General features: G+C 37.9%; 1 protein-coding gene across 11 annotated transcripts in view; it reads right to left on the bottom strand.

Annotated features, from left to right (window-relative positions):
- The window catches only part of szt2 (SZT2 subunit of KICSTOR complex), a 155,160-nt gene that overhangs the window by 73,436 nt on the left and 54,034 nt on the right, over positions 1 to 27,690 (bottom strand). For 8 of the 11 annotated variants that reach the window (XM_036571448.1, XM_036571458.1, XM_036571452.1 and 5 more), the window contains 14 exons: positions 27,143 to 27,418; positions 26,473 to 26,758; positions 26,048 to 26,122; positions 24,053 to 24,191; positions 23,179 to 23,302; positions 22,146 to 22,266; positions 21,572 to 21,724; positions 18,902 to 19,004; positions 18,357 to 18,471; positions 16,910 to 16,997; positions 12,819 to 12,937; positions 12,004 to 12,168; positions 10,798 to 10,882; positions 3,061 to 3,111 (listed from right to left, as the gene is read on the bottom strand). In XM_036571448.1, coding sequence (XP_036427341.1) covers positions 3,061 to 3,111; positions 10,798 to 10,882; positions 12,004 to 12,168; positions 12,819 to 12,937; positions 16,910 to 16,997; positions 18,357 to 18,471; positions 18,902 to 19,004; positions 21,572 to 21,724; positions 22,146 to 22,266; positions 23,179 to 23,302; positions 24,053 to 24,191; positions 26,048 to 26,122; positions 26,473 to 26,758; positions 27,143 to 27,418 — 1,900 coding nt within the window. The remainder of the gene's footprint in view (positions 1 to 3,060; positions 3,112 to 10,797; positions 10,883 to 12,003; positions 12,169 to 12,818; positions 12,938 to 16,909; positions 16,998 to 18,356; positions 18,472 to 18,901; positions 19,005 to 21,571; positions 21,725 to 22,145; positions 22,267 to 23,178; positions 23,303 to 24,052; positions 24,192 to 26,047; positions 26,123 to 26,472; positions 26,759 to 27,142; positions 27,419 to 27,690) is intronic. The other 3 variants (XM_036571459.1, XM_036571455.1, XM_036571450.1) reach the window with 2 other exon arrangements.

The raw sequence follows: 27,690 nt of genomic DNA, 5'->3' as shown, positions 1-27,690 counted from the left end.
TTCGTGAGGCTGTTTTCATCCTCTCGTGTTAGATACAAATCAGGTTACAGCATAAGACCACAGGGCCTTGAGAAAGTGAATAATCTTCTAGAAAGGAAAGAGAGAGGGACTCTCCTTCATTAAACTCTCTAATCAATTATGTTTATTATGGTTTTTGCTTATCTTTTTGTTTTCAGTGCACAAATAGAGCTGCATGGCTATGCTGAGCACATTAAAGTGACAGTCTGGCAAATTTACACAATTGTCCCCTTAAAATTCTCAACGTATTGTAAATGTAGTTGACCAGTCAGGACATCTTTGGCACCAGAAGTTTGCTTCTTTAGTTTTAGACTGGAGCTATAAAGCTACAAAGCTAACAAGTAATTGTAGTCTATAAGCAATTAGCAAACTGCACTCCTAAATCATCATGCACTTGCCTTAAACTGGGTCAAGGGGAATCTCAATCATTTTTCTGCACAAATTACATAGTTAATACATATACAAAGTCAATCAGAATGGTTTGATGCAATATATTTAGTTTTACTGAGTCTGGGTTATGAGTGTGCTCCTTGATGCCCGAGACATTATTTTACTCTTGTTTTGCAGATTTTGGTCCACAACATATTTAGAGGTATACGCAGGGTGTTGTAAGGCAAAATAGTACAAAATCCTATCTCCACCACTGTAAAGACATTAAAGTCTTCTCTACAATGTACCATTTCATATCAAACCACGCCGAATGACTGTTACATCTCAACAATTGAACTACACAGAAATTTGGGAAAAATAGGTGATAATATCGAATAGACTTGCTTATGTGCTTTCTGACACTGTATGAAACATTGTTATCAATAAAAACGCATAAAAGCATGTCATAGATAATAAAAACAGTTGTAGTAGTCATGTTGAAGTCTGAGTTCTGTTTGTACGTTTAACCAGTTTTATAGATAACAATATATCACACAGCTATCAAATGTGTCTGGACACAATGGACAAAAGTACATGCAAATTTCAAAGATAGTTTCTATCACTGTTTTCAGTAATGAAGTAATATTGTATATTGTAATGAAGCTTTAATATACAAACAGCAAACTCCAGTCTGGTTCATCAACTACATTCGAGGTAAGGTGCAACATTTTTGCCAAGCTATCACTTTAAAAAGCAATACTGGCATACGGATGTATGGATTTATCTAGCTGCTGGAATTAGTGCACACCATTAGCTTTTTGAGGCATGCTCCTTACATGATGGATGTGTGAGAGGGTCTCTTCTCTCATATTCACTCTCTCAGAGGGATAGGGGGATATGCTACAATGCTCATGCACCACACACACGACCAACAGGCAGCCACTCCTCATCCTCAAGCCACTGAACATACGGCTTGTGTGTGTGTGTGTGTGTGTGTGTGTGTGTGTGTGTGTGTGTGTGGTACAATCACTCTGATGATGGAGTAGTCATCTCCACTCCGAGCCTTTCCCCTTTGTTTGGTGAAAGCTCCATTTACCCCAGAATATTAGAGGGGGCTTCATGAGGCCTGGCCATGTCCTTAGTGACCTCTAGGCAGTAATGGGTAAAAGACACTTCGACAGACTCTCACTCTCTCTGGTTGGTCTTTAATCAAGAGAGACTGAGCAGAACTCTAAGGTTTAAGACTGAAGCAACTGATCCTCAACATCAGATAGTAGCCAGTGAATAAATCCAACAAAGTCAGTTTTTTAACCTACATAATTAAGTGGTTTTACTAGGTACTCCTAACTGTGTACACTCACAGGTCATTTCATCAGAAACACTGACCACATAACAGGGGCACTTTGTAGGTTTACAATTAAGAAATGCAGCCAATCTGTTGTTGCAGAATTTATCAGCCCCCCTCATTCATTAATGGACCACCATACAACTGCATGCAAAAATTGGATGCCCTTGGTCAAATTACATTTTTATAACATTTTAATGCACAATTACTCTTTGTTTGCAGAAATTAACATATTAGCAGGAACAAAAACATAAAATGTGGCCTGTACCTTTTCCAATATGTTAAACTCATCAAAAGGAATTGAGCACTAAAATTAGCAGAAAAATGCAAAAATTAATTTTTTTCCCGGTAAAGGATGTGTCAACTTATTTCATCAAGAAAACATGTCATTTAACCAGATGCACCCAAACATTTGCATACAACTATGTAACCACATATATTTGGATGGTGGTTAACTCTTAGCCCAGCAATGACACCAATATACATGGTAGTGGCTTAACAGTGTGTGGTGCTGGTATTAATGCATCTGTTAAGTGCTGAGAACTGGTCTGAAGAACAGAGGTTTCGTTCCAGATTTCTTCTTAACACCCCAGCCATCACATGGATTTGTTTAATTCCATCCGCAAAACTATTGATTTAATTTAATGAAGCATTAATGAGCCAGGTTTTGGATATTAACTAACAACACTAAAATAACACTTGCTCAAACTTTTCTCAAGAGGTTTTAAAATGGTTAAACAAAAACATTCAAGCCTTTTGTATCAATGTTATTTGTTTTTATTCTAATATTAGTGTTTTTATGAGCAAACACTGCTTACTGACCAGACAAATAGCTTTTCAAATATAATTTTATCAGGTGCCTAAGACTTTTGCACCGTACTGTATATTTAAATACAATGGTGCATAAAGCATTTTGCTTTATCAACTATTATAACCGAAACAAGAACTGTATTTAAACCAGACGACGTTGAAAATATCAATATTGATGTTGAAAACGCCACTCTGAACCTTCAGAAAACTATTTGAAATGAAGTATGAAAGGTATGAAACTGTGAATGACTACAAACTTTGCAATGCAAAATCCAATTAACACATACATAAGTAAATAAAAAATACTAATAAAATAAACACTGACAAACATACTGATCTGCATGCAGACTGTCCCATGCAGGAGTGAGCGTGAGCCTAACTATAAGGGAAGCTCATTGCTATGGCAAAATGTTAAAATAAAGCACCGCAAACTAAACTGAAGAACATCATGGGAGAACCACACACAGCCAGCAAAAGGACGCCACAGTGCACAGGGAAAATGGGCTGGGATCTGGTACCTTGGAACTGTGAGGGAGGGAAGAGGTTCTGAACGAGCTCCGACATTGTACCTGAGTCACAACACACACACCCACACAACACACACGAGTGAGCAGAGGACACGACAACACTGAGGCTCAATGAGAGAGTAACCATGGTGGGGCAATATGGGCAAAATATTTTTCCGTATCATTCGATAACAACAACTACTGATAAATTATATGCATTTCTTAATGCTCAATTTTATGTATATAAACTGTGTTTTAAACCTTCAAGAAACAAAAGACTTATTCTGGTTGGTCTGTGTTGATGCAGAGGATGTGTTTGATGATCTTTTGTTCCAAGCCATTTTCCTCAAGCTCACAGCCTCTAAAATACGACATTTTAACTGCTGGAAACTGTTCTCTGTCAACAAGTGTTCTCCCAAATGCTTTTAAGACTGCCTTGTTACGTCTTTACTTAGAGTAGCATGGATCCGGCCATACTCACTAATTTTAGGCACATTTCAAACCTTCCTTTTTTCCCCTCCTAAGTAAAATTTTTGAGAACATCGTTTTAATAATATACATATCTGGTAACAAAATATTTAAGAAATTGCAGCCAGATTTTTGTCAAGTGCTGATAAAACAATACTATTCCATGTTTTGAATGAAGTTTACTGCTGATGCACAAAATCCTTCTGTTTTGGTCTTGCTGGATCTTGGTACAACTTTTGATCATTGAGAAATCATTCATAAAAAAAAAGACATTTTTTTGGGGAGTTTTCCCTCATTTTTCTCTTTGTACATATTACCTCTAGGCAAATTTTACGTTGTGCTATGCTGTCTATACTGAATTACACATTTCCATCCCTCTGTTGACAGGCTTACCAGAGCGTCATATTTCTCTTGAAACTGAAATTCAGATTAGTCTGGACTAGACACAACAAGGATAGAGAGAAAATGGTTTCAAGAGAAGTGGAGCAGGGGATCTATATCAGATTTCTATAAAGTCAATATGTGACAATGCTTACTGTAAAAAGAGCTACACTAATGAAATAGAACTGAATTGTTCAGCTCAGATCTTTCATAGGGCACTTAACAGTGACAGACTTTTAGAGCAGCATCAGCTTTTAGAACAGCCTCATTTCATTTCATTTTACAGGGAGAGTAGCTGGTCAAAGATACTACTGACATGTTTGGAATCACTTTTCACAATAATATAAAACCAATTTTGATGAGTATGATATAATGCTAATAATGTGCTAATAATCACTTTAATTAATTTGCATGAAGCTGTAAAAAAAATAAAAAATACAATTTTGAAGATTCAAAAATGACAGAGAAAGCTGATAAAGTTTTAATAAAATTAACATCTATGCCTCAATGACACATTTTAAAAGTTGTGATGAAATCATAAGGCAAAAATGACAGACAATAGATAATTGCAGTTCATCATTTTTCATTTAATTACTTGTTGTTACATATTATAATAAGTAAAAGAAACATCTATCAGAAAGACTAAAGACTAAAAATACCATTTACCATCTACTTCATAATATTTCAATCTCTATATAAATTATTCTTGTATGTAATAAAACAAAAATTAACATGACAATTGATTCCAAAGTTCTGAATGTTTATGTTAGGGGGGTCCAGTTCTGGTCCTGAAAGGCTTTAGTCCAGAACAATCCGGTTATTTTCTGCTCCTGAGTCAATTCAGCAGTTAGTTATCAGGTTGGGCACAGAAATCACCAAACTGTACTGGACACTGGCCATTTAGGACTAGAGCTGAACACCCCTGCAACAGAGACATTCAGCCTACCTCAAAGGACACTGCACTTTTATTTATTTTTTATTTTTTAAACCTGAGGTCACAGGGTTACCCCACATTTGAATGGTAATGCCCTAAAACTGCTGTTTGGATTTTGCAGATAAAGCACCACACTAAGATTGGCCCACTGCAGCAGAATGGGAGAGCAAAAGAGCAAATTGAGTCTAGACTAGAGATGAAGGACAGAGAGAAAAGGGTTTTAAGTGAAGTGGAGTAGAGGATCAGGAGAGCGATAAAAAGACAGAACGTGAAAAAAGGAAAGGATGGATTCACCTGCTGACAGACAGAGTGCACAGTACTCAGAGGATTTCTGGCAGGTTAGAAACGTTTGAATGGTTAATCAAAGATGTGCAGCTCTGCCTGATATGTGGAGGTTTGTAAGAGATGCTGCGGGCTGTGGTCTATTTCAAATAACCCTGATATCACACCTAGGCTACCACACTGAAAATACTGACCACACCACTTGAGCAATCTCTATTACACTTGGTTTCTGACACCATATGACATACTGTTATCTATAAACATGCACAAAAGTAACCCAGCCTCTCAGATTTATTGGGACATCAATAAATGAAGAATTCTATTCCAAAATGCTGTACATTCATTTGTTACAATTGTGGATATAACAACATTTTTAAAAGAATACAAGCTGACTTATAATGGAAAACACCTTCATATTTCTTTAATAAAGGTGTTTTTAACCATAATATAGCATTGATATTTCTTGTATATGTAAATCTCATGTCTAACAACATATATCCTGTGGCATGACACCTAATTTTTTGGAACATGTTGCTGGCATCAATTTCAGAATATGTGTATATTTACAAGAAATGAAGTCAAATATAGGTCAACATAGATTTATAAATCACTGCTTTCTGTATGCATGTATGTATGTGTGTGTATGTGTGTGTGTGTGTGTGTGTGTATCTATATATATACTATATATATATATATATATATATATATATATATATATATACACACAGATACACATATGTAGATACACACACACACACACACACATCATGTTCTCTGGGCCAAAGAAGCAAAGTACCACCCAGACTGTTACCAGCATAAAGTTCAAAACCCAGTGACTGTCATGGTATGAGGGGTGCATCAGGAGGTAACTTGCACATCTCTGAAAGCACCAATAATGGTGAACACATGAAGTAACATATCACTGTTGTTGGAAGAAAACCTCATATCTCCAAAAAGGTAACTTTACAGGAGAAGGAAAAAACCTACTTTACTTTTAATGTAAGTCAATGGAACCAGAATTTTTTCCAAGTCATTTTGGCCCGTTTCTTTTGGTCCATTCATCATGAAATTTACACACTATGTATAGGACAACAGGCATTTTCAAATTATGTCCAAAACTGTAATATGACAAAAATGGAGATACAAGGTTTTCTTCCGACAGCAGCGGAGTCTTTTTCAGGGATGGCCAAGCTTTATTTCAACATGACAACACCAGGAAACATTCTGCATGCACTACAACAGCATGGCTGCATAATCAGAGAGTGGGAGTGCTAAACTGACCTGTCTGCAGTCAAGACCTGTCTCACATTGAAAACTTGTGTCTTATTAAGCTCAGAATATGACAAAGACTTGTAAGACTTGTACAACAAGTGAGTATAACAGAAGAGCGGCAAAAAATTCTGCTTTTAAAACTGGATTAAAATTGTGTTTTCTGTCTCCAAATGATTATAAAGTGTTTTTAAAAGACAGGTGATGTAACATAGTGGTTAACATGCTCCTGTCCCAACCTTTTCAAAATGTGTTGCAGGCATCAAATTTAGAATGAGCATACATTTACAAAAAACAATGATGTTTACTAGGTAAAACATAAACTGTCTTTGTACTGTTTTCAATTTAATATAGGTCAAACAGAATATACAATTTTTTAGCATTTCACATACTGTCCCAACTTTGGGTTTGCTGAAATCTTCACAGGCTGTTGTTCAGCACAACGCATTCTGACAAAGTATACTACCAATGGAAGGGGAAAAAAAAAACACAGTCCTTATTATCTGAACTGACAGCTTGTGTAAACAACGTATGAATCAACAGCGTTCTGACACACTGCTGCTAACTTTTTAAGACCCAAGGCATTTGCAGGCCCAAAAGTGGCACCTGAAAGATTTATCTGGCAGGTATTTTAAAAAGCTGTCACTTAATTAGCTGGAAGAATATAACAGTAGCTTCAGGCTGGATTTACCTACAGATTCTCTGTCTCTATCTGACAATTATCCCTCTGTAGCCAGAGATCAAGTCATATCAGAAAGCTTAAAAGCCTTGTTGTGAGTCATTTCAGTATAATGAGCTGGACTTGCAGTCATTACAACGCAGTTGGACTTCATATAAGAAATAAAAGCACAGGCACAGGGGGTTACTGAGACAACCGTGTGCTCTAACCCCTTAATGTTGAGATGCAAAAAACAGCTATTTATATTTTTATATTATTAAATGCATTTTAATTTCCTTTATCTAACAAACTGTAAACGCCATCATCAGACCTATTTTTGACGAACCGCATTTTCAATGTCACAAATGTTTTTCTTGCATGAACATCAAATGAACTATTAGCATAAGCCTTTGTCGGGAAGATAATATGCTTTAAACAATGCTCTGTTGCGCTTTATTAGAGTAACATATGACGTGGCTCAGATCTGATTAAACAGATCAGATCTGTGTGTCCACCTAGCTCTGAAAACGTCAGATGTGTGTCACATTAAAGCGATAATCAGATTTGCAGCAATTTAAGCTGGTAATGCCAACATAGCCTTAGGCTGGGTTTAGACAAGTAAAATGATGATGAACTTGATGAATCTGATTTAGGTCATTCACATCATCTTTTTAATGTGCTCTATATCTGACATTAGTCTAAACAGATCTCAATCCTAAAGTGACCCACAAGCACAAAAGAACACCAATCCACCCAGCACACTCATCCAACAAACACAGTTGTTCTCTTCCTTAAGACTAACACACACCTTTCACACAACATCAAAATGAGCTGTGTAAACTACTACTTTAAACTTGAATGGCAAACAGCAGACATTAAAATGACCTGGTGAATAAAGCTTACAGAAAGAGTGAAAATTGTGATTTGCTGTGGTTGTTCCATTGTGAAAGCCAACCTAACAGAATACTGGATAAAGAGATAAAGTCTCCTTATGTAGTATAAAGTGTGTGTGTGGTTCCTTTGACTCTATTTTTTATTTCTTTTTTTACTAAAATATCCTGGAGGAATAACAGATTTTTTTTAGGAATTGAAAATAAGTGTGGTGCAGTTCTCAGTGTAACTTTTGTTCCTGTTGCTTTCAGGTCATTCTGCAACTCTTTTGAAATGACTGCTGGCCTTACATTTCTTCATCAGCTGGAGGCAGTGCTGTAAAATATTGCGTAGTGCATCTGTCTGGGCACAAATAGTTTTGTTTCAGTGAACTTTCCACGTACCTATTATCAAACAAGTTGTATCGACAGGAGTGTTTAAGGTATTTTTATGTAACCTTTACATACATATTTCTGTTCCTTTTTTTTCCTTATCAATTTGGAGAATTAAAAATAATTTGCATGAAATATATCGGCTGACATCAGTTATCGGAATTTAATTTGTTTTTGGTATCGGCCACAAAATTTTCATATCAATTGGGCACGCAGAATAGATCTGTATTTTATGCAGTGATAGGCTTGTGAATGTATTTTGGCCCTATTCCGCAGTTCATGTGCAGATAAGTGACTTACTCGTTGTTTGATTATCAGTAAACTCCCTTGTTGTCTCACAAGTTTTCCTTTATTAGTACCACTTGTAATACATATATCCTGCTGTGTTCTCTGTTGCTTCCTCGTCAGCTGGTCTTTCTATCAGTAGCACAGTTGCTCATTTGCTGCTCTTCTCTCTTTCTGTGCTTGTGGCTTATTTTGGAGGTGCTTCTCTGCCTGTGCCTTCTACAAGCAATTAAAGTAAAGCAACAGTGCTGGTGGGCGTTTTTGTTGCTGCCAGGGAGACTACAGTCATCAATGAGTGGAGCAGCCCTGCTGACATTTCATCTTTACTAACCTTTCAGCTTCCACACTTCTCTCAAGCTTGCCTATACAATAATACCTAATTTATTCAGTGCAGTGACTGGTCTGTTGCTTTTCTCATACCTAATCATGTCATTTCTGGGCCCTACAGCCAATTTTCACAAAAAAGCATTGCATGAGTTCACTCTGGTACTTTGTTGCTGCAGTTAACTCCACCCATCATGTCTGTTCTGGATTTGCCATGATGTTGTTACACTAATGTAACCTTTAACAAGCTTTCTTTAGTGACCTCCAGTATCTGCCAAGACATCCAGAGGTCCAGCTTTAACCCTTTTAGATGTATATTAACTCAACAATTCGATGAAATGTCAAATGTACACGATGTACATACAACAGTTCTCCCTACATGACATTCAGGCTTGAAGATTTGTGAAGTTCCCACTACTGTTTTAGTTATGTGGCATACTTCTGTCCATTTTTACAGATAACAGTATATATATATATATATATATATATATATATATATATATATATATATATATATATATATATATATATATAGTGACAGAAACCACATAAGCAAGTCTGTTTGAAATTACTTAACAACACAGAGACAAAATAGTTCTATTTTGGTCTGACTGCAAACAACTAATCATGCTATTTTGGTCTGATTGGATACAATTAATCACAAGATTCTACTCTACCTTGAAAACTGGGGAGACATCTCAGGGGCAGTTTAACAATGCCTTAAATCACGTTTAATGAACTGACAGCTTCTGGTTTCACTAGGAAATTGTGCACCAAAATTTTTAACTTTTCTTTACAGAAAGTGGAGAGGCTTATCTTGTTATAGTGTTTCTAAACTGTGGAACTCAATTCCACTTTCTATTTATTTAGTCTTATTTACAGTCTGCTTGACTACATTTAGAAGTAAGAAGGTGGTGTATATTTGACTATTCACTTTCTTGTACAATACTCCTGGACAAAACAAGAAAAAACACTCCTACACAAGAGAAAAGAAGGTATTTGTGCACACACAACCTCACTAGACACTCCTATACACTACAATAAGAGATTGTAGTCCATAGACAACTTCAGTAAACACTCCTATAGACTAAAATACAAGATGTTATTCCATAAACAACCCCAATCAACATGTTGTGAAATAAAACTGATCTATCTACAAAATGACAGAGTAGCAGGGCAAACTGGGCATTTTTGGACAAAGAGACAGAGTTTGATGAGGGAAGGTTAGTAAAAATTTATCCAGCATTTAATGTAGACGATGTAATAAATAAATGCTGCAGTGATCAGTCAGCAAAACCCTGATCACTGCAGTCAGACTTAACATACAGAGTGAGAGAGAACGAGAGCACAGAAGAGCGAGAGAGAGAGAGAGACAGACAGAGAGACAGACAGACAGACAGACAGACAGACAGACAGACAGACAGACAGACAAGCAGGCACTGCTATGCCAACATGAGCCAAGGTGAGGAAAAAAAAAAATAAGTAAACAAACCAATAATAAATTATTTCAGAAAGGTAAACAAGCAAGGACAGTTTATTTATGAAGTGAAGGAATTTCAGGTGGGGAGCGAGATTTAAGGTGTATTCAATATGCCAAAACAAACAAATTAAACCAGATGATGAGAGAGACGGACAGAGAAAAAAAAAGAGAGAGAGAGGGAGGGAGAGAGGGAGGGAGAGGGAAGGAGAGGGAAGGAGAGGGAGGGAAAGAGGAAGCGAGGGAGAGAGGAAGGGAGAGAGAGAGGGAGTGATAGTTTGAGAAAGAGATACTGACAAAGAGAAAGTGAGAGAGAGAAAGTGAGAGAGAGAGAGATGTGTGGGAGAGAAAAGAGCAGAAAGGAAAATAGAAGTAGGTGTCGAGCATCTTGCTGAGAGAATTTCATTACCTTTGCCTCCTGTCCCTTGGCCCCCAGGCTTATTGTAGAGGTAGATATCAGAGTCAGGCAGATCACTGTTCAAATGGGAGTAGTGCTACAGAGACAGAGAGAGAGAGAGAGAGAGAGAGAGAGAGAGAGAGAGAGAGAGAGAGAGAGAGAGAGAAAGAGAGAGGTGGAGAAAGAGAGAGAAGTAGAGAGAAATTAGATACCAATGTAATTAAAGGAGAATTCCACATATTTTTCTAAATTTCTGCATAATGTAACCATTAAGAAAATGACCAAAGTCATTTAGAGGGATTTAATGTGAAACGCATCTAGACAAACTTACAAAGCCAAGACAGTTCACACCAGCAGTGACAGAAACTCGATGTCTGAAGATTTTAATGCCTCTTAAAGCTACCACGCAGAAAGTTATGGCATGAAATGTTTACATATCCTGGTGTCTGAGACTTAAGACCTAAAGGTGTCTGAAACTCTGAGACCTAAAACTTATTTTTTTTAATCCATTCATGGTGGAGTGGTACAGGCAGGGTGTTGTAAGGCACTTATAGGCACCTTTTTTTGGATTTGCCACTGCTTTACCATTATCTGTTTAACATACGAAAACTAAGAAGATCTGTAGTAAATTTGGATAGCAAATAATATCTCGAAATTTGTGTTGCAGACATTGTGAAGCCTACAATTACAGTTCCTGTCATCATCGCTGTAAAGAGGAGTCAGTAGGTTTCCCTAAAAAGCACAATTGTACAATTTTCCCCACACTGAGTGATTGTGTTTGCATCTCTACATCTCACAACTGAATTATGTAAAATGTTGAAATGCTGGTGGAATTCTAATTTAAGCTAAATGTTTTCCAGCCTGAAACCTTCAAAAGATTGTTTTAGACCATTAAATGGTTGATTTTGTAAAAGCAGCATCTGTTCATTGAAGATCCTGCAAGACAGACATTACATGACCTAAACAAAGTATATTACACCTTCCACCTTCTTTTAGAATTTACTTATTTTTGTTTAGTTGAAATATGTTTATTTCAAACGTTTTACGGAGTTTATATCATACCATTTTTAATGATGTTTTATTAAAGGCTGATCTGTGGATGTATATAGTCGATATTTAAAAGAAGGGAATGTTCAGACCATTCAGACTATGTGCATCAGACTGTTCTACAAGAATTTTCAATGTTTGTTTCATCTGCCCAGCTAGCACTGAAGTTACCTTGAAGTGGTGCTCCATGTTACTGTCTGTGTATTTAGGGATGTGGAGGAAAATGAGAAGATTCTGGCGCAGATAGTGGGCCAAGGCCCGGATCCACGGCAGGCTGTACTGCGGCAAAGAGAACTCCATCACTTCTGTAGCTGCAGAACCAGGGGGCTGAATAAACTGGGCAAGAGGAAGAGAGAGAGACAATGAGGTTGAATAACAAAAACCGGTTCCAAAAATGTGCAATGCAGAACTCCGCCACAATTGCCAGCAGAGGATCCAAAATGCACTAAGTGGCCAATTATCCCCATATAATCCTGTTGTCTCACCACTATAAGCGCTATGAATAGAAGTGCACCCCACACACTCATTCACATTGTGAATAAACTTTAGCATCCAGGTCCAAACAGCAAAATGCAACAAAGATGTAAGGGCCTAGCCTGTACTCTGTTACGTGTGTAGCTTGCCTAGAGACTCAGAAAGGCCAAACGTTTGTCTGCAATCTTAATAAATATGAAAAAATGTAGCCCTTTTAGCCATTTATAATCACCACATTTCTCCATTTTGCCACAGAGAGGATAAAAGAACAATGGAGAAAAAAATAAACTCTTCAATTAATACTGCTACTGCAGAAATACAGCAATGCACAACCATAAATCCATACAGCACCTGTCAGTTGAAAACAGTCCAGTTACAATATGCAGATTAAATCTGTACATACTTTAGGGTAACTACATTCAGCCACGAGAGCATTAGTGAGGTAATTTCTAAGATCTGGATCACAAATGTGTGTGTGCAATTGAACATTTGTAACAGAAACAGTGAAGTACCTCCACATCTGCAGGGGTCAGCTTGCAGTTCCTGACCAGCATCACAGTGATGATGTCAAGTGTAGCCTCGTCCAGCCGCTTCCTAAGAACCTTAACCAACTCATCTGTGATCTCAGGGCCTGCCGATGAAAGAAAAGTCATGTCTGAATAAGATGTGCCATTAAACTATGCACTTTGCATACGTATGCAGTTCAACAGTACAATCTATAGTCAGTAACAGCTTCTTGACAGCTACACGTCCTTTCAGACCCATAGCGTCGAGTTGCCCCTCACAGCAAAGGGTTGGACAGAAACACTTGTGATTTTTTTAAACCTTAAGCAAGAGTGGAGCTTGATTTTCTCCTCTCTCTCAAAGATGAAAGCTTTCATTTTCTCCTTCCTTATGCAAATGGGTTATTGAATACATAATCTCTTCAAAAATATCTCTGGAATAATAAATAACATGTACTTAATTGCTGTATTCACTGGAAATTGAACATACAACACACAAATGACATTGCTCGTGATTAAACTGAAAATCAAAAACTTGAGATTACTTGTTCTCATTAGTGAAAAACAATTAGCTGGGTTTTGTCCTTCAAGAATTAATGCTAAATTGACCCATCCATGCTCCACACAAAAATTCACACAAAAATTCACAGAATGTTGGTAAAAATCTCACTGAACCTAATGAGAGCGCATAACTTACATGTATTTGTATTATGTATTTACGTTAAAGGACCTCATGTTGTGATCCACACAGCTACACTGGATTTCAGTTCACAATGCTTTCAATAGGACAAAAAAATGTTAACTAGGCTACATCATTCCATTCCTTCATACAATCCCATATTTCTCACTGCATTTCCATTGTGCGGATGGAAACAGTCCTACAAAGAACTGTAACTACTGTCCAATCACTGCCATCCATCACAATCAGGGGCATGGCTTTAATCACTCTCCAATCATAGCAGTCTGCCAAACTCAGAGGTATGGTTATAATTGGTCTTGGAAACTACTAGGTGAAGTTGCACATGAATGCTTATTCAAAATCAGATTTGTGGCTTGAATTAATCTCAGTTCATGGTAAACATAATCATTCTTTAATTAAAGACTCTGTCAATTTCTCCAGGTTGAAATGCGCTCTTGTTTTGAGCTCCATCTTTGGAAATCAGCACACTGACAGGTGTCTGGAGCCTAGGCTGAAACTACCATGAAAGACGAGCTTAAGGCGGGGAGAAAAAAAAAAGAGAGAGACACGAGAAAACTTCAAATCCCTGTAAACAAAAAAAGGCCTCATAAATAAAGAATGTTGTTCTCTGTAGTTACACTTCAGGAACTGAGTGAAAACAGGAGGAACATAATAAATCACTCTTATTGTTTTAGCTCACAACTTCCAGATTGAGAAAGAGAGAGAGCATGAGTGAGGGCATACTGTGTGGGGTAGAGAGAGAGAGGGAGGGAGAGAGAGAGAGAGAGAGGGAGAGAGAGAGAGAGAGAGAGAGAGAGAGAGAGAGAGATCATGAGAGAGAGAAAAGCGAAAGACGGAGAGTGAAAGATGGGGGGAGTGGGAGACAGAAAGAGAGAGAGAGAGAGAGAGAAAGAGACAGAGAGAGAGCAATATAAAGGGAAGAAGAAAGAAAGATGTGGAGAGAGTGACAGAAAAATGGGGGGAGAGAGAGAAAGATGGAAAGAGAAAGAAAAGGAAAGAGAAAGAAGAAAAATGGAGAGTTAGTGCGTGTGTGTGTGTGTGTGTGTGTGTGTGAGAGAGAGAGAGAGAGAGAGAGAGAGAGAGAAAGAGACAGAGAGAGAAAGAGAGAGAAAAAGAGAGAGAGAGAGAGAGAGAGAGAGAGAGGGACATAATGACATCATGGCCTGAGGACTGAGAAGGCTGTAGAAAGAGCAACAGTGCCCCCCGTCAGGCCATGAGAGGTACTGCATGCAGCACTGAGTGTACAAAAATGAATCTGCACCTTCATCTCTTCTGGTGTGCACAGCGTGAGAGAACAGAAACCTCATCACTCTGTGCTGTGTTATGCCTGGCCCACACTACAGGATAATCTGGCTGATTCTGCGGCCGATTCGCCCCTCACAAAAATGGGAAAAGATGTCCCGATTTCCGGCTTAAAACGATTATCCATCCAGATTATCTTGTGGTGTTGGGTGTGTATAATCCAGTCTTTTCCTCTTTAATTTACTCAAGTCATGGCAGCCCTGATTTTGAGTCTTAAATATTAAACATATTCAATATTTATGGCGCAGCATCCTGTAGTGTGGGGGGTATTCTCTCATATGAAAGAAAACGTTGACCTTATTTGTGAAGTACCGCTAACAAATGAGAGCCAAGATAAACCAAGAGCTGATCTGAATGGAAGGATATATGTATGTATGTATGTATGTGTGTGTGTATTTGTGTGCGTGTGTGTGTGTGTGTAAAAAAAAGAAAAAGAAGAAAATAGTTATTTTCTTTCACTTTTCTGAAATTCTCTAATTAAAGTCTTCTTAAAACATTGATAACATGTAAATTAATCTTATGGTAACACTTTACTAAGGAGCAGCATTCGTAAGGCTACATGAAACATGTACACAAAGCTTTCACGACAACTGACATAAACCAGCAGGTTTATTCCAACAAGTGTCATTTGTTGTAAGTCCCGCATTTGTCATTTTCAGTGCCACTTCAGAGTAAGTGCATGACAACTGAAACTTGTTTGTATAAGCCTTGATAAATATCTATATATGTTTAAATCAGTTGTCACAAAAAGCCAATGTCAGTGAATATGCTGCCTTGTTTTCTTGCCAAAGAAAGTTGGCAAACCACCTGTCAGAGGAACTCATATTACATTTTTTTAATTCTTCATTGACAGGATGACAAAAATAGCCTGCAATTACTGGCTGCAAGGTCATAGCAGGGGTTGAAATCAAAAGTTTTTGAACTATGGCCGCAGCACACAGCATATCAAAAATTACCATTAAAAGTGAATGGATGAGACGTGTGCAAAACAGCTTCTCGCAATAATGTGAACGTACCTTCAGGTAGCGGTTAACTTGGCACAGCATTCATCATACATTTGCGGTAAGGCAGCATGCAAGAAGTATGTCTCTGCAGCGTTGACCATTGTTAAACGGCATGAGCATAAGTCAGGCGACATTACATTACTATTCTTATAATCTTATTCTTTTACAAACATACCAGTATTACAGTGAATATTATACTGTCCACCACTACTAGAGACTGTTTTGTATGAAAATCCAAGGAAATCAGCATTTCCAGAAAAACTCAAACCACCCAGTCTAGCACCAACCATGGCACAAAGTCACTTATATTTTTCCCCTTTCTGAGGTTTTATGTAAAATATGGGATAAAGGTTTGTGGTCAGATAAGACAAACATTACAAGCTTTTTAGCCAAAATTCAAAACGCTATGTGTTGCACAGAGTTAACACTGCTCATTCCTCAGCAAAAAATATCCCAACAGTGAAGTATGGGGGTGGCAGCATAATGTTGTGGGGATGCTTTTCCTAAGTGGGAACTGGGCATCTTGTTAAAATTGAAGGATGGATGAATGGTGGAAAATACAGGGGGGCGATGCAAGACATCCTGCCTTAGTCTGCTACTAAAGTTAGGCAGAAACTTCACCTTTCAGCAGGACAATGATACCAGGCACAAGTCTAAACAACACAGGAGTGGTTGAACAAGAAAAAAGTAAATGTTGTACAGTATCTAAGTAAAATCTAATCAAGAATCTGTGTCACAATTTGAAAACTGCAGTGAACAAGTGTCATCCAACCAACCTGAACAGCCTGGAGCAAGAATGGGTGAAACACTCTCCCAAACAGTGTGCAAAGCTGGTTGAATGTTACTGCAACAGACTTGAAGCTGTTATTGCACCAAAGCTAGAACCCAAGTACTAGTGTGAAGAGCATGAATACAAGCAGCATTTTTCAGTTTTTTTTTTTTTGAAAAACAATCTATGTATACGTCATTTGTAATCCAGAGAAATATATAATATATATATATATATATATATATATATATATATATATATATATATATACGCACACACACACACACACAGATTCATACATAAATATTCTCTCTTGCTCTCTCACCTGCACGCCCCACTCCATGAACTAACAGCAGAATGTGCTTGTCGACCTGTCCAACTGGCCTTGAGCCCTCCATAGATGTGCGCGAACCCTGGAAACAAAGAAATATTACTCTCTCTCTCTCTCTCTCGCACACACACACACACACACACAACACACACACACACACACACACACACAGAATGCACTCACAAACAAAAACACATGCACACACAGGCACATAAATCCAATCACACAAACACACACAACCTTGGTGGCAAATTTTTCGTCTATCATGTCTGAATTGCTCATAGTGTTCTCTGTTGTGGTTACGCGCCTCAGGAGGAGTGTGTGAGAGGCTCATAAAGCCTCTAAAGCCTCTAAAGCCAAGGACAGACTGCTATTTGGTAGGCAGCAGGTAAATCAATGGCTCAGCACTAACTGGCCTTTCTGCTGGCAATGGAAGTCTTAACGGCTGCTAGAGGCTTTCAGATGCAGCTCCTGATGCTTAATGCATGTGTTAAAGCAAAAATACATTTGAATACTGCAATCGCAACATACAGGAAAACGTTAGTATATGAACCACTAAATGATCAAGCAGAAATTAAACAATAAAGAAAAACTTCAGCAAAAACTCAAATTTAAGCAATTTTCCCCTTATCCCAAGCATAGTGGATCACCCAAGACATGTTTGCTTCTTTTGTTTTGTACTGGCGCTTGCACTGTAGCTAACAAGTAATTGGAGCTTAAACGTCACTCATTAGCACTATGCAAACTGCATGCCTAATCATCACACACTTGTCGAAACCATGTAGAATTGTTAAAGGGATGAATAACCACTGTTCTGTCCAATAAAATCCAAATTTACACTCTCTGAAAATGAATATTACAATAATAGTTCAAACTGTCCCACTGTAGACTGAGAAATTCTCATATTTATTCCTATTGATTCCTTTTGTGAGATTCATGTTCCATAATGTAATATGTTAGTTAGCTATTTAGACACTCTCAGAGAGGCATGTTTATCTACAAGGACGTGAGAAGTGAGACAACATAGCAAAAAACAGCAGCAGGTTTATTTTGCAATTTAGAATTTTTTTAGATTGAAGAATCTGGCAATAAACACTCCTCATCATCCTCAAAGATGAATTGGGGAAAAAAACATTGAGTCTAGTGAGAAAATTAGCCTGCAATGCTTTTCTCCTAACAGTTGTAGCTTGCTCGTTTATCAACATCAAAATATTTTTCACGGTATTTAGCTATATGACCTTTTATCCATTTGCATTATGTGCACTGGATGCTATATGTTAAAAGTACTCTTTTAAGTGCTTTGGTCATTCATATTTTCAGCCACCTCATTTTTCAGTCAATGCAAAAGTTCCTGCAGTATAGCTAGTTAGGTAACAAATGCAAGGCATCCAGTGAGACGGAAAACTCCCGTTAATGAGCAGTGATTGTGTGCGAATGGTACCGTAAGGTCTTCAGTGCCCAGCGGCTCCTGGCTGCGAGCCAATCCCACAGAGCGCGAAACATGGAGGTTACCGTCCAAATCACTGTACTTCCCCGTCTGAGAGGTCTCTGAGAGCCTGTAGAAGAAAGAGAGAGAGAGAGACAGAGAGAGAGAGAGAGAGAGAGAAAGAAAGAGAAAGAAAGAGATTGATTAGTCAGTCCCTGTTATTTCAGTGATGCTTTAGCAATACTGGTAATGGCAAAAAGCCTAATAAATTTAAAGGAACTGAGATTGAGAGACAAACAGATAAAGGAGAAAAAACTTTAAAATAATGAAAAAAAAAGGGAAAAGGAGAGAGCAAGAAAAATGGAAATAGATGGTTAAATTTGTGGTTATTGGTCAGCATTTTACCACTGTGGTGTTGCAGTTATTGCAGCAGCCTGACTTGAGATGCTACTTGTTATAACTAGAGATTCCATCACGTTGCTGGAGGAGCAGAAGCTCAGTGCAATGGAAGAGACAGCACAGAAAAAAAGCAGATGGAAGCATCAGATCACCAAACTGACCTGAGGTAGAAAACGGATTTGGTTGTGCGCTCCTGGTACACAAACATGTTCTTGCGGTTGACCACGCTGAAGGCACTCAGCACAGAACGCAGGGCCTGGATAGCTGCCAGAAAAAAAGATGAGAAAATGCTTAAAAATCACAATCCGCTCTTTGTTTCACCAGCCACAACTTTTTAGCTCTACCCTGCTGCTATACAGTTAGAGACTGTAGCCCATCAGTTCATGCACAGTTTGTGTTAGTCATCCTCTAGCTCTTCATCAGTGGTCAGTTTCTGACCACAGAGTTGCTCTTGAGCATGCCCCACATACTCTACTGTGCTAGGGTCACTGAGGGGGAGTACAGTAACAGATTGGCTACAGTCTGTCATTGTACACCTATATAGTGGACAAAGGAGTACAAATACAAGTAAGTATGTACAAGGCAGGGGTTACTAATGTGGATGGAGAATGAAGAACATTATTAGATTAATTTTCAAAGATAATGACAGATTTTCTCCATCCCTCATGTGTTCTACAACCCCGCAGTCTTGTGTGCAAAGGATTTCTTTGGTTTGGCCTAGTTCAGCCTTATCTGACAAGACAACAGAGATTTAAAACAATACAGAAAGCAGTTTTAAAGAATTATCACAAAATATTATAGTGTCTACATAATAATAAGTATCTATTATTATAAATTTCGTCTTAAAACTCTCAGTTTTCACACAGATTCTGATGTCACTAATGTTTTCTTATTTGGGATTTGTTCTTACATTAGAACAGAATCTACAGACACTCATGAGCACAAAGATGCGAACAGTTTTGCGGTTTAAGAACTTATTATGAATCTGGTGTAGTCTTTTTCTTTGGACCTTTTTCAAGAACAAATTTAAGAAAAACAAAAACCCATGAAGAGATTGGTGAATGAGACCCAATGGTTTCTTGTGACAATTACTAAAACTTCAAGGTCACTCAATAGTTTAAAGTTTTCAATCATTTCAGTTTGATTATCTTCTTCTAATTAACCTCTTTCAATCATGTGTGTAACCCACTTAAAGTGAGGGTTTATTTTCATTTCATGTTTGTACTACACTTAAATATACAGGTATAGTTGTTGCAGTTCTCGAAATTTCAGATTAAGATTTTTAAGATAGTCTGAGCCAGCTGGGAAAACCTGTCCAAACCAGTTTTAGAAAAAAAAACAAAAAACGAACGAAACCACAAAACCACTTGCAGCTTAGCTTCGGATTTACTACTCTTAAGAGCATTGAATTATTGACCTAGAGTGCGAATTTGCAGATATGAAGACTAGAACTGAGACATATTTTACTTATCTCACTCTGTAAAAGTGAAATTATCCATCAAGATCTTTTGCTGTCGATTATTTCTCCTTTTAATGAGCAACTCCGGTGAGTTAAACTCACCTGTTCTCATGCTAGTCAGTGTGAGTTAGCATGTTATGCTGCTGACTATAAAAGAGTAGGATGAAAACTGTTCAAACGGTTTATTATTAGAAAGAATGAAAGAAAAGCCAGTTGGAGTTGTGATTGTACTATGTTTTGGTTTTGTAAATGATTTCAGGTTAATGTTTTTATAAGTATTCTTTGGAAAGCAGAATGCTAGCGCTCAGATTTGTTAAGAGCAAACTACATAGTTAAATTTGTCTGTACTGTAATTCAACGCCTAACGTACAAATTTACAACAGGAATTGAAGATTTTCAGCTGTAAGGTCTTTAGAATTGATATTGAAGGAATTCGTAAGATGTCAATAGTAGAATGTTCAATACGTAAAGCATTTTTTTGCTGTATAGAAGCAAATTGTTTGCTATTCACAGAATCTTCTGTAATGAATCTACATAAGAATTACTTGTTGAGAAGTTGAGTAGTAATGGTTTTATTTTTTTTATGTAGATTGTGCATTGAGTTTGGATCCTTCAGCACGCACACGCGTCAGACTGTGAGTGAGACCAGATCGGCGAGCCAGGACCACGTGTTCAAAGCCGTCGGCCTTGCGTGTTGTTCCTTCACGGGCAGGGACAGAACAGGAGAAACAGATAAGCTTTTCCTTACGAACTGAACTGAGATTCATCCCAAAGAAAAGAAAAGAAGCTGCATAGCAGTCTTGAGCTTCAGATTTAAATTCAGAGACAGTGAACCCGAAGAGCTCTTAAGGTGGGGTCCATTTTTATTTCTTTTTTTGTCCTTTGTGTAACTGTTTGTTTCCTTGTTTTGTATATGGCTATTGAGCTAACAATATATTCATTTTTGTTATTTTCTTCCAAGCCTTTGTTGCATCTCATTCTTTCCATCCTCCTTGTTTCGAACCTAGCAAACATGACCAAAGTGGATTTCTCCATACCAGTGAGAGGGTTACATTTGGTTTTGCAGAAGACTAATCTCACTACTTTCCATTACAGCATTTAACCAGCAGTGAAATTCTTAATTCTTGATGCATGTTGATTGATCAAGTCGGGAAATTAAATCTGAGTAGCATCACTGTCCAAAAAAACCATCACTGTCCAAAAAAACATGAATCTCCAACCATGTCAGTGCTCCAAAATCACTTGGAGTAATGATATTCAACAATACTCTACTTCAACACAGAAAAACCCAGATGCCCCATCATAAACTTACTATCTTACAAACTTATATTTCATGAGTTGGGAGGGTGGTTATATAGTTTATACTACTCACCTCGAGCCACCCCCATGTTAGGCCCCATCTTTAAGCGTGGGTGAATGTGTATGATGGTGCTCCACACCACATCACAGGCAAAGTGGCCAGGCATGAAGTGCATAGTGGCAGCCAAATAATCTCTTGGTTGATAGCTTTCATCTGCATTATAGTCTAGGGAGGGAGGGAGAGAGAGAAAAAAAGGTGAGAGAAAGCAACAGAGATGAGGAGAGGGAGACAGAAAGAAAGAAAAAAAGGTGTTAGAAAGAAAGAAAAGAAAGAAAGAAAGAGGGAAAGTGGCATTAAAGAGGGGAGGAGTCACAGAGGGGAGACAGAAAAAGAGAGATTTGAATATAATCCTATAATAAGTGAGAACAGCTAAAATTGTAGCAGCACAATTAGTCTCCTGGATCCAACTCATTTGCTCACTCTGAAGCAGAACAATCAATTATTAGGAAACTTAAGAGGTAATTCAGCCTCAACAACTGATATAAAATAGAAAAAGGGAGATTGGGCACTCCTGTGTGTGAGTATGTTGCGTGTTCAAGATATGCTTTACATCTAAAACAATAACTAGTGTATCCAGTGTCTTTACCATCTGAGTTGGCCATTCTCTGCCTGTAGAGAGATTCATTTTTCCAAATGTCCTCCTCACTTTCAGCCACTAGGAGAGTGTTACACACATGACTGTCATGCAGATCCTGCAGCAGGAGGCGCTGTGGAGCCACAAGAGAGGTTCGTTACAGTATATAAGTATCGAAGAAAGAAAAACCTTCAATCTAGAGCTGTGGTGCTCAATATTTGAGACATGACCTCCCAAAAATGTAGGTTGCTGTTTACAACCCCCTCTCTCTTTACAAGACAACTCTTTCACATGTCAGTCATTTAAAGAAAGGGATGTCTACTTTATAAGCTGAATAACAGTAATAGGCAGAGAACCACCTACTTTGACAGGAAAGGGTCATTTCCACAGTAGGGATATGCATTCTAAGTAATTTTGATGTCTGAGCATCCACAGAAGTTTAAGAACAGACTATTCTGTAAAACAGACTCTAACTGTGGAGAAGGAAAAATACAATGCCATAAAAAAAAAAATATTGGCTGAAATTAATGTAGAGCTGAGGCTTATCTTTTTAACTTCGCATCACATACAGGGGTACATTTCAAAACTTGTTTTATTAATCAAGTACAGTGGAGGGAGTTTGGTGGGTTTTCATGTCAGACGTGTAACATAACAGATTTCTTCAGATGAGCTAATGTGCTAAAACTATGGCTAACTGGTACAACAGTGGACGCTGATGAAGACTCGTCGTTTTCTGTAGTTATTTTTTTCCTTCATCAGTGGACGATGTACCAACATGTTACATTGTCAGAAATAATACATTTTCACTGTTTCTGGACACAACATCAGCCTAAGTTATTTATGAGTATTAGATCATGTGAAAGAGTTTATTACAATCACTGGTAGTTTTTGTTAAATAATTGTTGAATTACAGTTTTCTGTGACATTACTACTGCACAGGGCAATTTTATGATACCATTTAAACAATATATTGCAAAGCTCTAGTATCTGTTCCAGTGAGAATGTGACTTAATATATGTTGATCTAAAAGTACAGAAGCTTTTACCTGATTGACTATTCTGCATATTTCACCAATCTTCCTCACAACTTCTTGATGAAGATATAGGTACTCTGGGATTTCCTCTTCATCCTCTTCTCTCACCCTTTCCTCTTTCGCCTCATTAAAACTCCTGACAACAGAAAAAAGTAAAGGTATAAATCTGTCCATGGTGGAAGGGGTTTCGAGGGGGGTAATACGATGATATTTTATAGTGATAAATGTTGTTGTTACAGTGACAAACAATATGCTTTTCTGATCTTATTGTGGCTATTATCAGTACTTATAGAACACCTTGAGCTTGGAAGTTCTTAAAAGAATACTTCAGCTTTTTTCAACCTAAACTCTATCTGCTCTGTTTTATAGGGTTGATTACAATAAACAGTAATTTCAACATGTTTCCCTGCACTCGGTAAAAGAACATAAAGCCTGTTGACTCGAAAACACACCTATAATAGAGGTCAATGGAAAGGTGGTGAAACTTGTGTGTTATTAAACCCACTTGTATAATAAGTGTGTTTACTCTATACAGGGAAACATATGACTCTTGGTGGTAATTAACCATATGCTACAGAATATGCAGAAGCTTAGGTTGAAAACCCTGGAGTATTTATTTAACCACATCGAGTTTAGTAATTCTGAAAACACAAATCTAAGTTTGTTTTTCATAGCTAAATGTAACCCAAAAAATGTCTATAGGTAGACAGTAAAAGCCACAGTATCCGAACTAGTAAACTTCTCTACTCTCAGAGATACTACTCCCATGTGAACGGCACATTAATTACCAATGTCAGCCATTGTTACCAATAACCCCAGTGATTTTAATCCAGTGCGAACAAAGCTATAGATTAATTGGTTCACTGTAAAGTGTGTGCCTGCGGACCTGGAGTGGGAAAACACCTCCACCCTGTCCTGGTGGATTTGGATGATGAGCCAGAAATCTGGCATCAAAGGAGTCTGGACCTCCTGCTCATTCATGGTGGGACCATCACACTCTGAATCACTGCTGCCTCCATCATAACCTAATACACACACATATGCAATATTTCATTATTATATGTGTAAGGATGTGCACTGACTCAAGTAATACAAAAAACATAATGTCCAACCTGAACATTTAAGGACGATTACAGGAATGGTTGAATTTTGCTTCTTTAGCTTTATGCTGGAGCTCCAAGGCTAGACTAACAAACACTAGAGGTCAATATTCACCCAAATCTTTTTTCATAAATACATGCCCAAAACATCTCTCAACCTGATCAAACTGCATCCAGCTCTTTATTGAGACGGCACAGACTTGTTCAAGTTTAGGGCAGAGTATGACTTATTGTGAGCTATAAAAAGTAGGCAGCCCATTTGGACAACAGGGGTGCTGAAATTCATCTGCCTGTCACATGTGGGCATGTCACACAGATATGGACAGCACAGAGTATTACCCGAATCTTTTCCACAAATGCTTCCTTGTTTCTATTTTTGAAATATGTATTTTCAGTTATAAAATTCAAGGTTAACAAATATTTATGAAAAGAAACAACAGAAGGAAGCATTTGTGGAAAAAATTTGGGTAGTCAGGAGCTTAAAATGACATTCTGGACCTCTTATACATGCAAGTGACAAAAAACTACAAAACCGATAAAACAACTATTAATTGATCTATTATACCTTCTGCAGTTTCCTCTCATTTTACTCTACCACAGACTGTACCAGTCATTATATAACAGTGCTTAATGTGGAAACCTTTAATTTATTATTTATATTATTAATTATATTATTTATAATTTAATCCAGCAGCCTCTGTTGATCAAAAAACATCTGTGGCAATAATGCTGATTTTCATATTTTGAGAATATGAGATTCTCTGTTCTGTGAATGTAACGACAGTGCAGGTTTTGTCCACACTACACTTTCGTAGTGCGGTTTACTGAATTGTTGAATACCAGCACATGTGCACGCCTATACATTTGTTTTTACATAAAACAGCATCTCAGCCATCTGACAGCATATTTGTAACAATTTCATGCAATAACTTTCTGGGATTTAGATTTCAGAGGCATTAAATGCTTTAGACACCTGGTTTCTATCACCGATATGCACAATTCAATATGTGAGAAATCATAATTCAGACTCTCTAAAATAGATAAGGCCTATTCTAGAGAAATAATTTTCTCTAGAATAGGCCTGAGTGATATCTAAAAACAATTAGGATTACTATTAATAACATTTCAGACTGCAAGTGATTTCCAAAGCCATGCCTACGTGCTTTTCTAAAGTTCTAAAGCACATTGGGATTTTTTTTTTCAATTCTATTCATGTATGGTAAAGTAGAAGGGGAAGTCATCTGGTAAAGCTAGCATTACAGATTTTAGCAGAGAGAACTTACACAGGCAGTTTCTTAACAAACCTCTCAAACAGAGAAAAAATGACTACCACACAGTGCGTGTCCATACAGTTCTTAAAACTTAACATCAATTTCCCAACATATTTACAAGCTGTTTACAGTAAATTAGCCCTCTCTGATTCTCTCTCAGTTCTTTTCCCAAAATGGCGATTATCACCTTTTACACATCAGCATCGGGTTACTTGTCCATGACAATATCTGATTACATCGCCCTCTTGCCCAGGCCTACTCTAGAATGGAGCTTTTCACATCAAACCATTCTAAATGACTTTATATCTTAACAATTTCATTAAGCAGAATTTTGAAAGATCAGTGTATTCCTGATGCATCAGACAACTAATTAACTGACAATTAGACAATTAAATTAACTGCTGACTAATCATCACGGCCATTATACAAGCATGCACACACAATTATGAGAATATTACACTGTTTGTGTGTGTGATATTGTGGCATACAATGTGATATGCAAGTTCTTACCCAACATGTCTGAGTCCAGGCTGCCTTGGCTGGAGACCACGCTCTGAACTCGACTGGGCCTGAGCTTTCCACTGCCTGAAAATACAACACACCAGCCACCATTCACTTTATACTGTTTCAGACAAACTGCGAATCCCTTTAACCAAAGGAAACCTCACACAGTGCTCTCCACCAATGACTGCAGGAATAATCAATACTATATCTCCTTTATCCATTTTCGTCAGTCCAAGTCCTTAGCTCCTCATGTCCGGCATATTTTTGTTAGACAATTTAATAACCTGCATGACTGAAAACCTTCACAGTCATTCACCAAACTATAACAGCGAAACACCACTTATATACAGTCATCCAACAAAGAAAAAAGGACAAAGTGTTTGAGCAGTTTTTTATAGAAAGGCTTAACAGAGCTATTAGAAGAGACTCACTGCATGTTGCAGACTGTACAGATTCAGCTAGGCTGACTGCAGAGGGCGTTTTGGGTGGGGTTGTATGGTCAGACGCTCGGTCATTGCTGCTGCAAAGCTGTTGATTTGTGCTCTGAGATCTGGGCTCTTCTGCATCGGCTGGTCTGACCCTGCCAGTGTCTGTGCGCTCAGAGTCACTCACAGAGTCAGCTGCCAGAGGCCTCACCTCTGCTTCAGTATACTCATCCTGCTCCTTCTGCTCCTCCTGCTGCTGACTTGCTTCACCAGGCTGACGTTCTTCAACCTGCTGAAACACATCATGATTGTCCTGTGCATGCTCTACTCACAAATGTGTCTTTTTCATAGCTAGCGGTGCAAGGTCGAACAAGCTGTACAGAACGCTGACAAAAAGCCCAATCAACCATAAGCCACATCTTTAGGACTGAAGTGGTGCAGTTTCTGTTTTTTTCTTTGTTCTCTACAGTTTTTCATTACGTGAATTGGATTTTTTTGACAGTGAAGCAAAATACAAACAAAGCATTAGGAAATAGCTGTTCTATATAACTTCTATATAAACTTTTTCAGGTAAAGGGTGAAAATTAAACACTACTCAGAACATTTCAAAAGAAGGAAAGGTGTCCCCAAGCTTTTTTGTCGGCATGTGAACATTTTCATTATGGTTAAAAGTTACCTCCAAGTCTAGCTGATTTTTCTCAGGTTCAACATCACCAACCGGCCCTTTGGAAGGTGGGGAATGACTGGTTATTTGCTTGGCACTAATTTCAGCCTCAGGGGAGTGATTGGTTGGCTGAGAGATGGGTCCCACCCCCTGAGAACAGGCCAGGTTCTGATTAGAACGTCGGGCAGCCTGTATTCTGTGAGAGTGCTGGCGGCTCAGAGAGATGTAGTGGAAATCTTGTTTCTCCGCATTAAGCAGATAACCCGGAAATGACAACCTCCTAAACTCCTGCAGAGAGAAAGAGAATAGTGATGCAGGCAAAACTAACTAAAATGTTAGTTTTATGAAAAAGAAGGTAAAACGTACAATAACATTAACTATAAAACTAGTCAGAGAATTGAATAAGAATCATAAAATGTATTCAGCATTTACCTTACCATATATGAAGAATTAAACATTTTCGTAAGATTTTTTCGTAATATATTCATAATATCATGTTTTCCTTTCTGATCCTGAAGTATCAGCTGACACTGAGCACCAATACCAAAACTATCTAAACT

The sequence above is a fragment of the Colossoma macropomum genome, unplaced genomic scaffold (assembly GCF_904425465.1).
Source record: "Colossoma macropomum unplaced genomic scaffold, Colossoma_macropomum, whole genome shotgun sequence".
Lineage (NCBI taxonomy): Eukaryota > Metazoa > Chordata > Actinopteri > Characiformes > Serrasalmidae > Colossoma > Colossoma macropomum.
The sequence above is the reverse complement of the archived record's forward strand: the minus strand, read 5'-3'. Positions and strand labels throughout refer to the sequence as shown.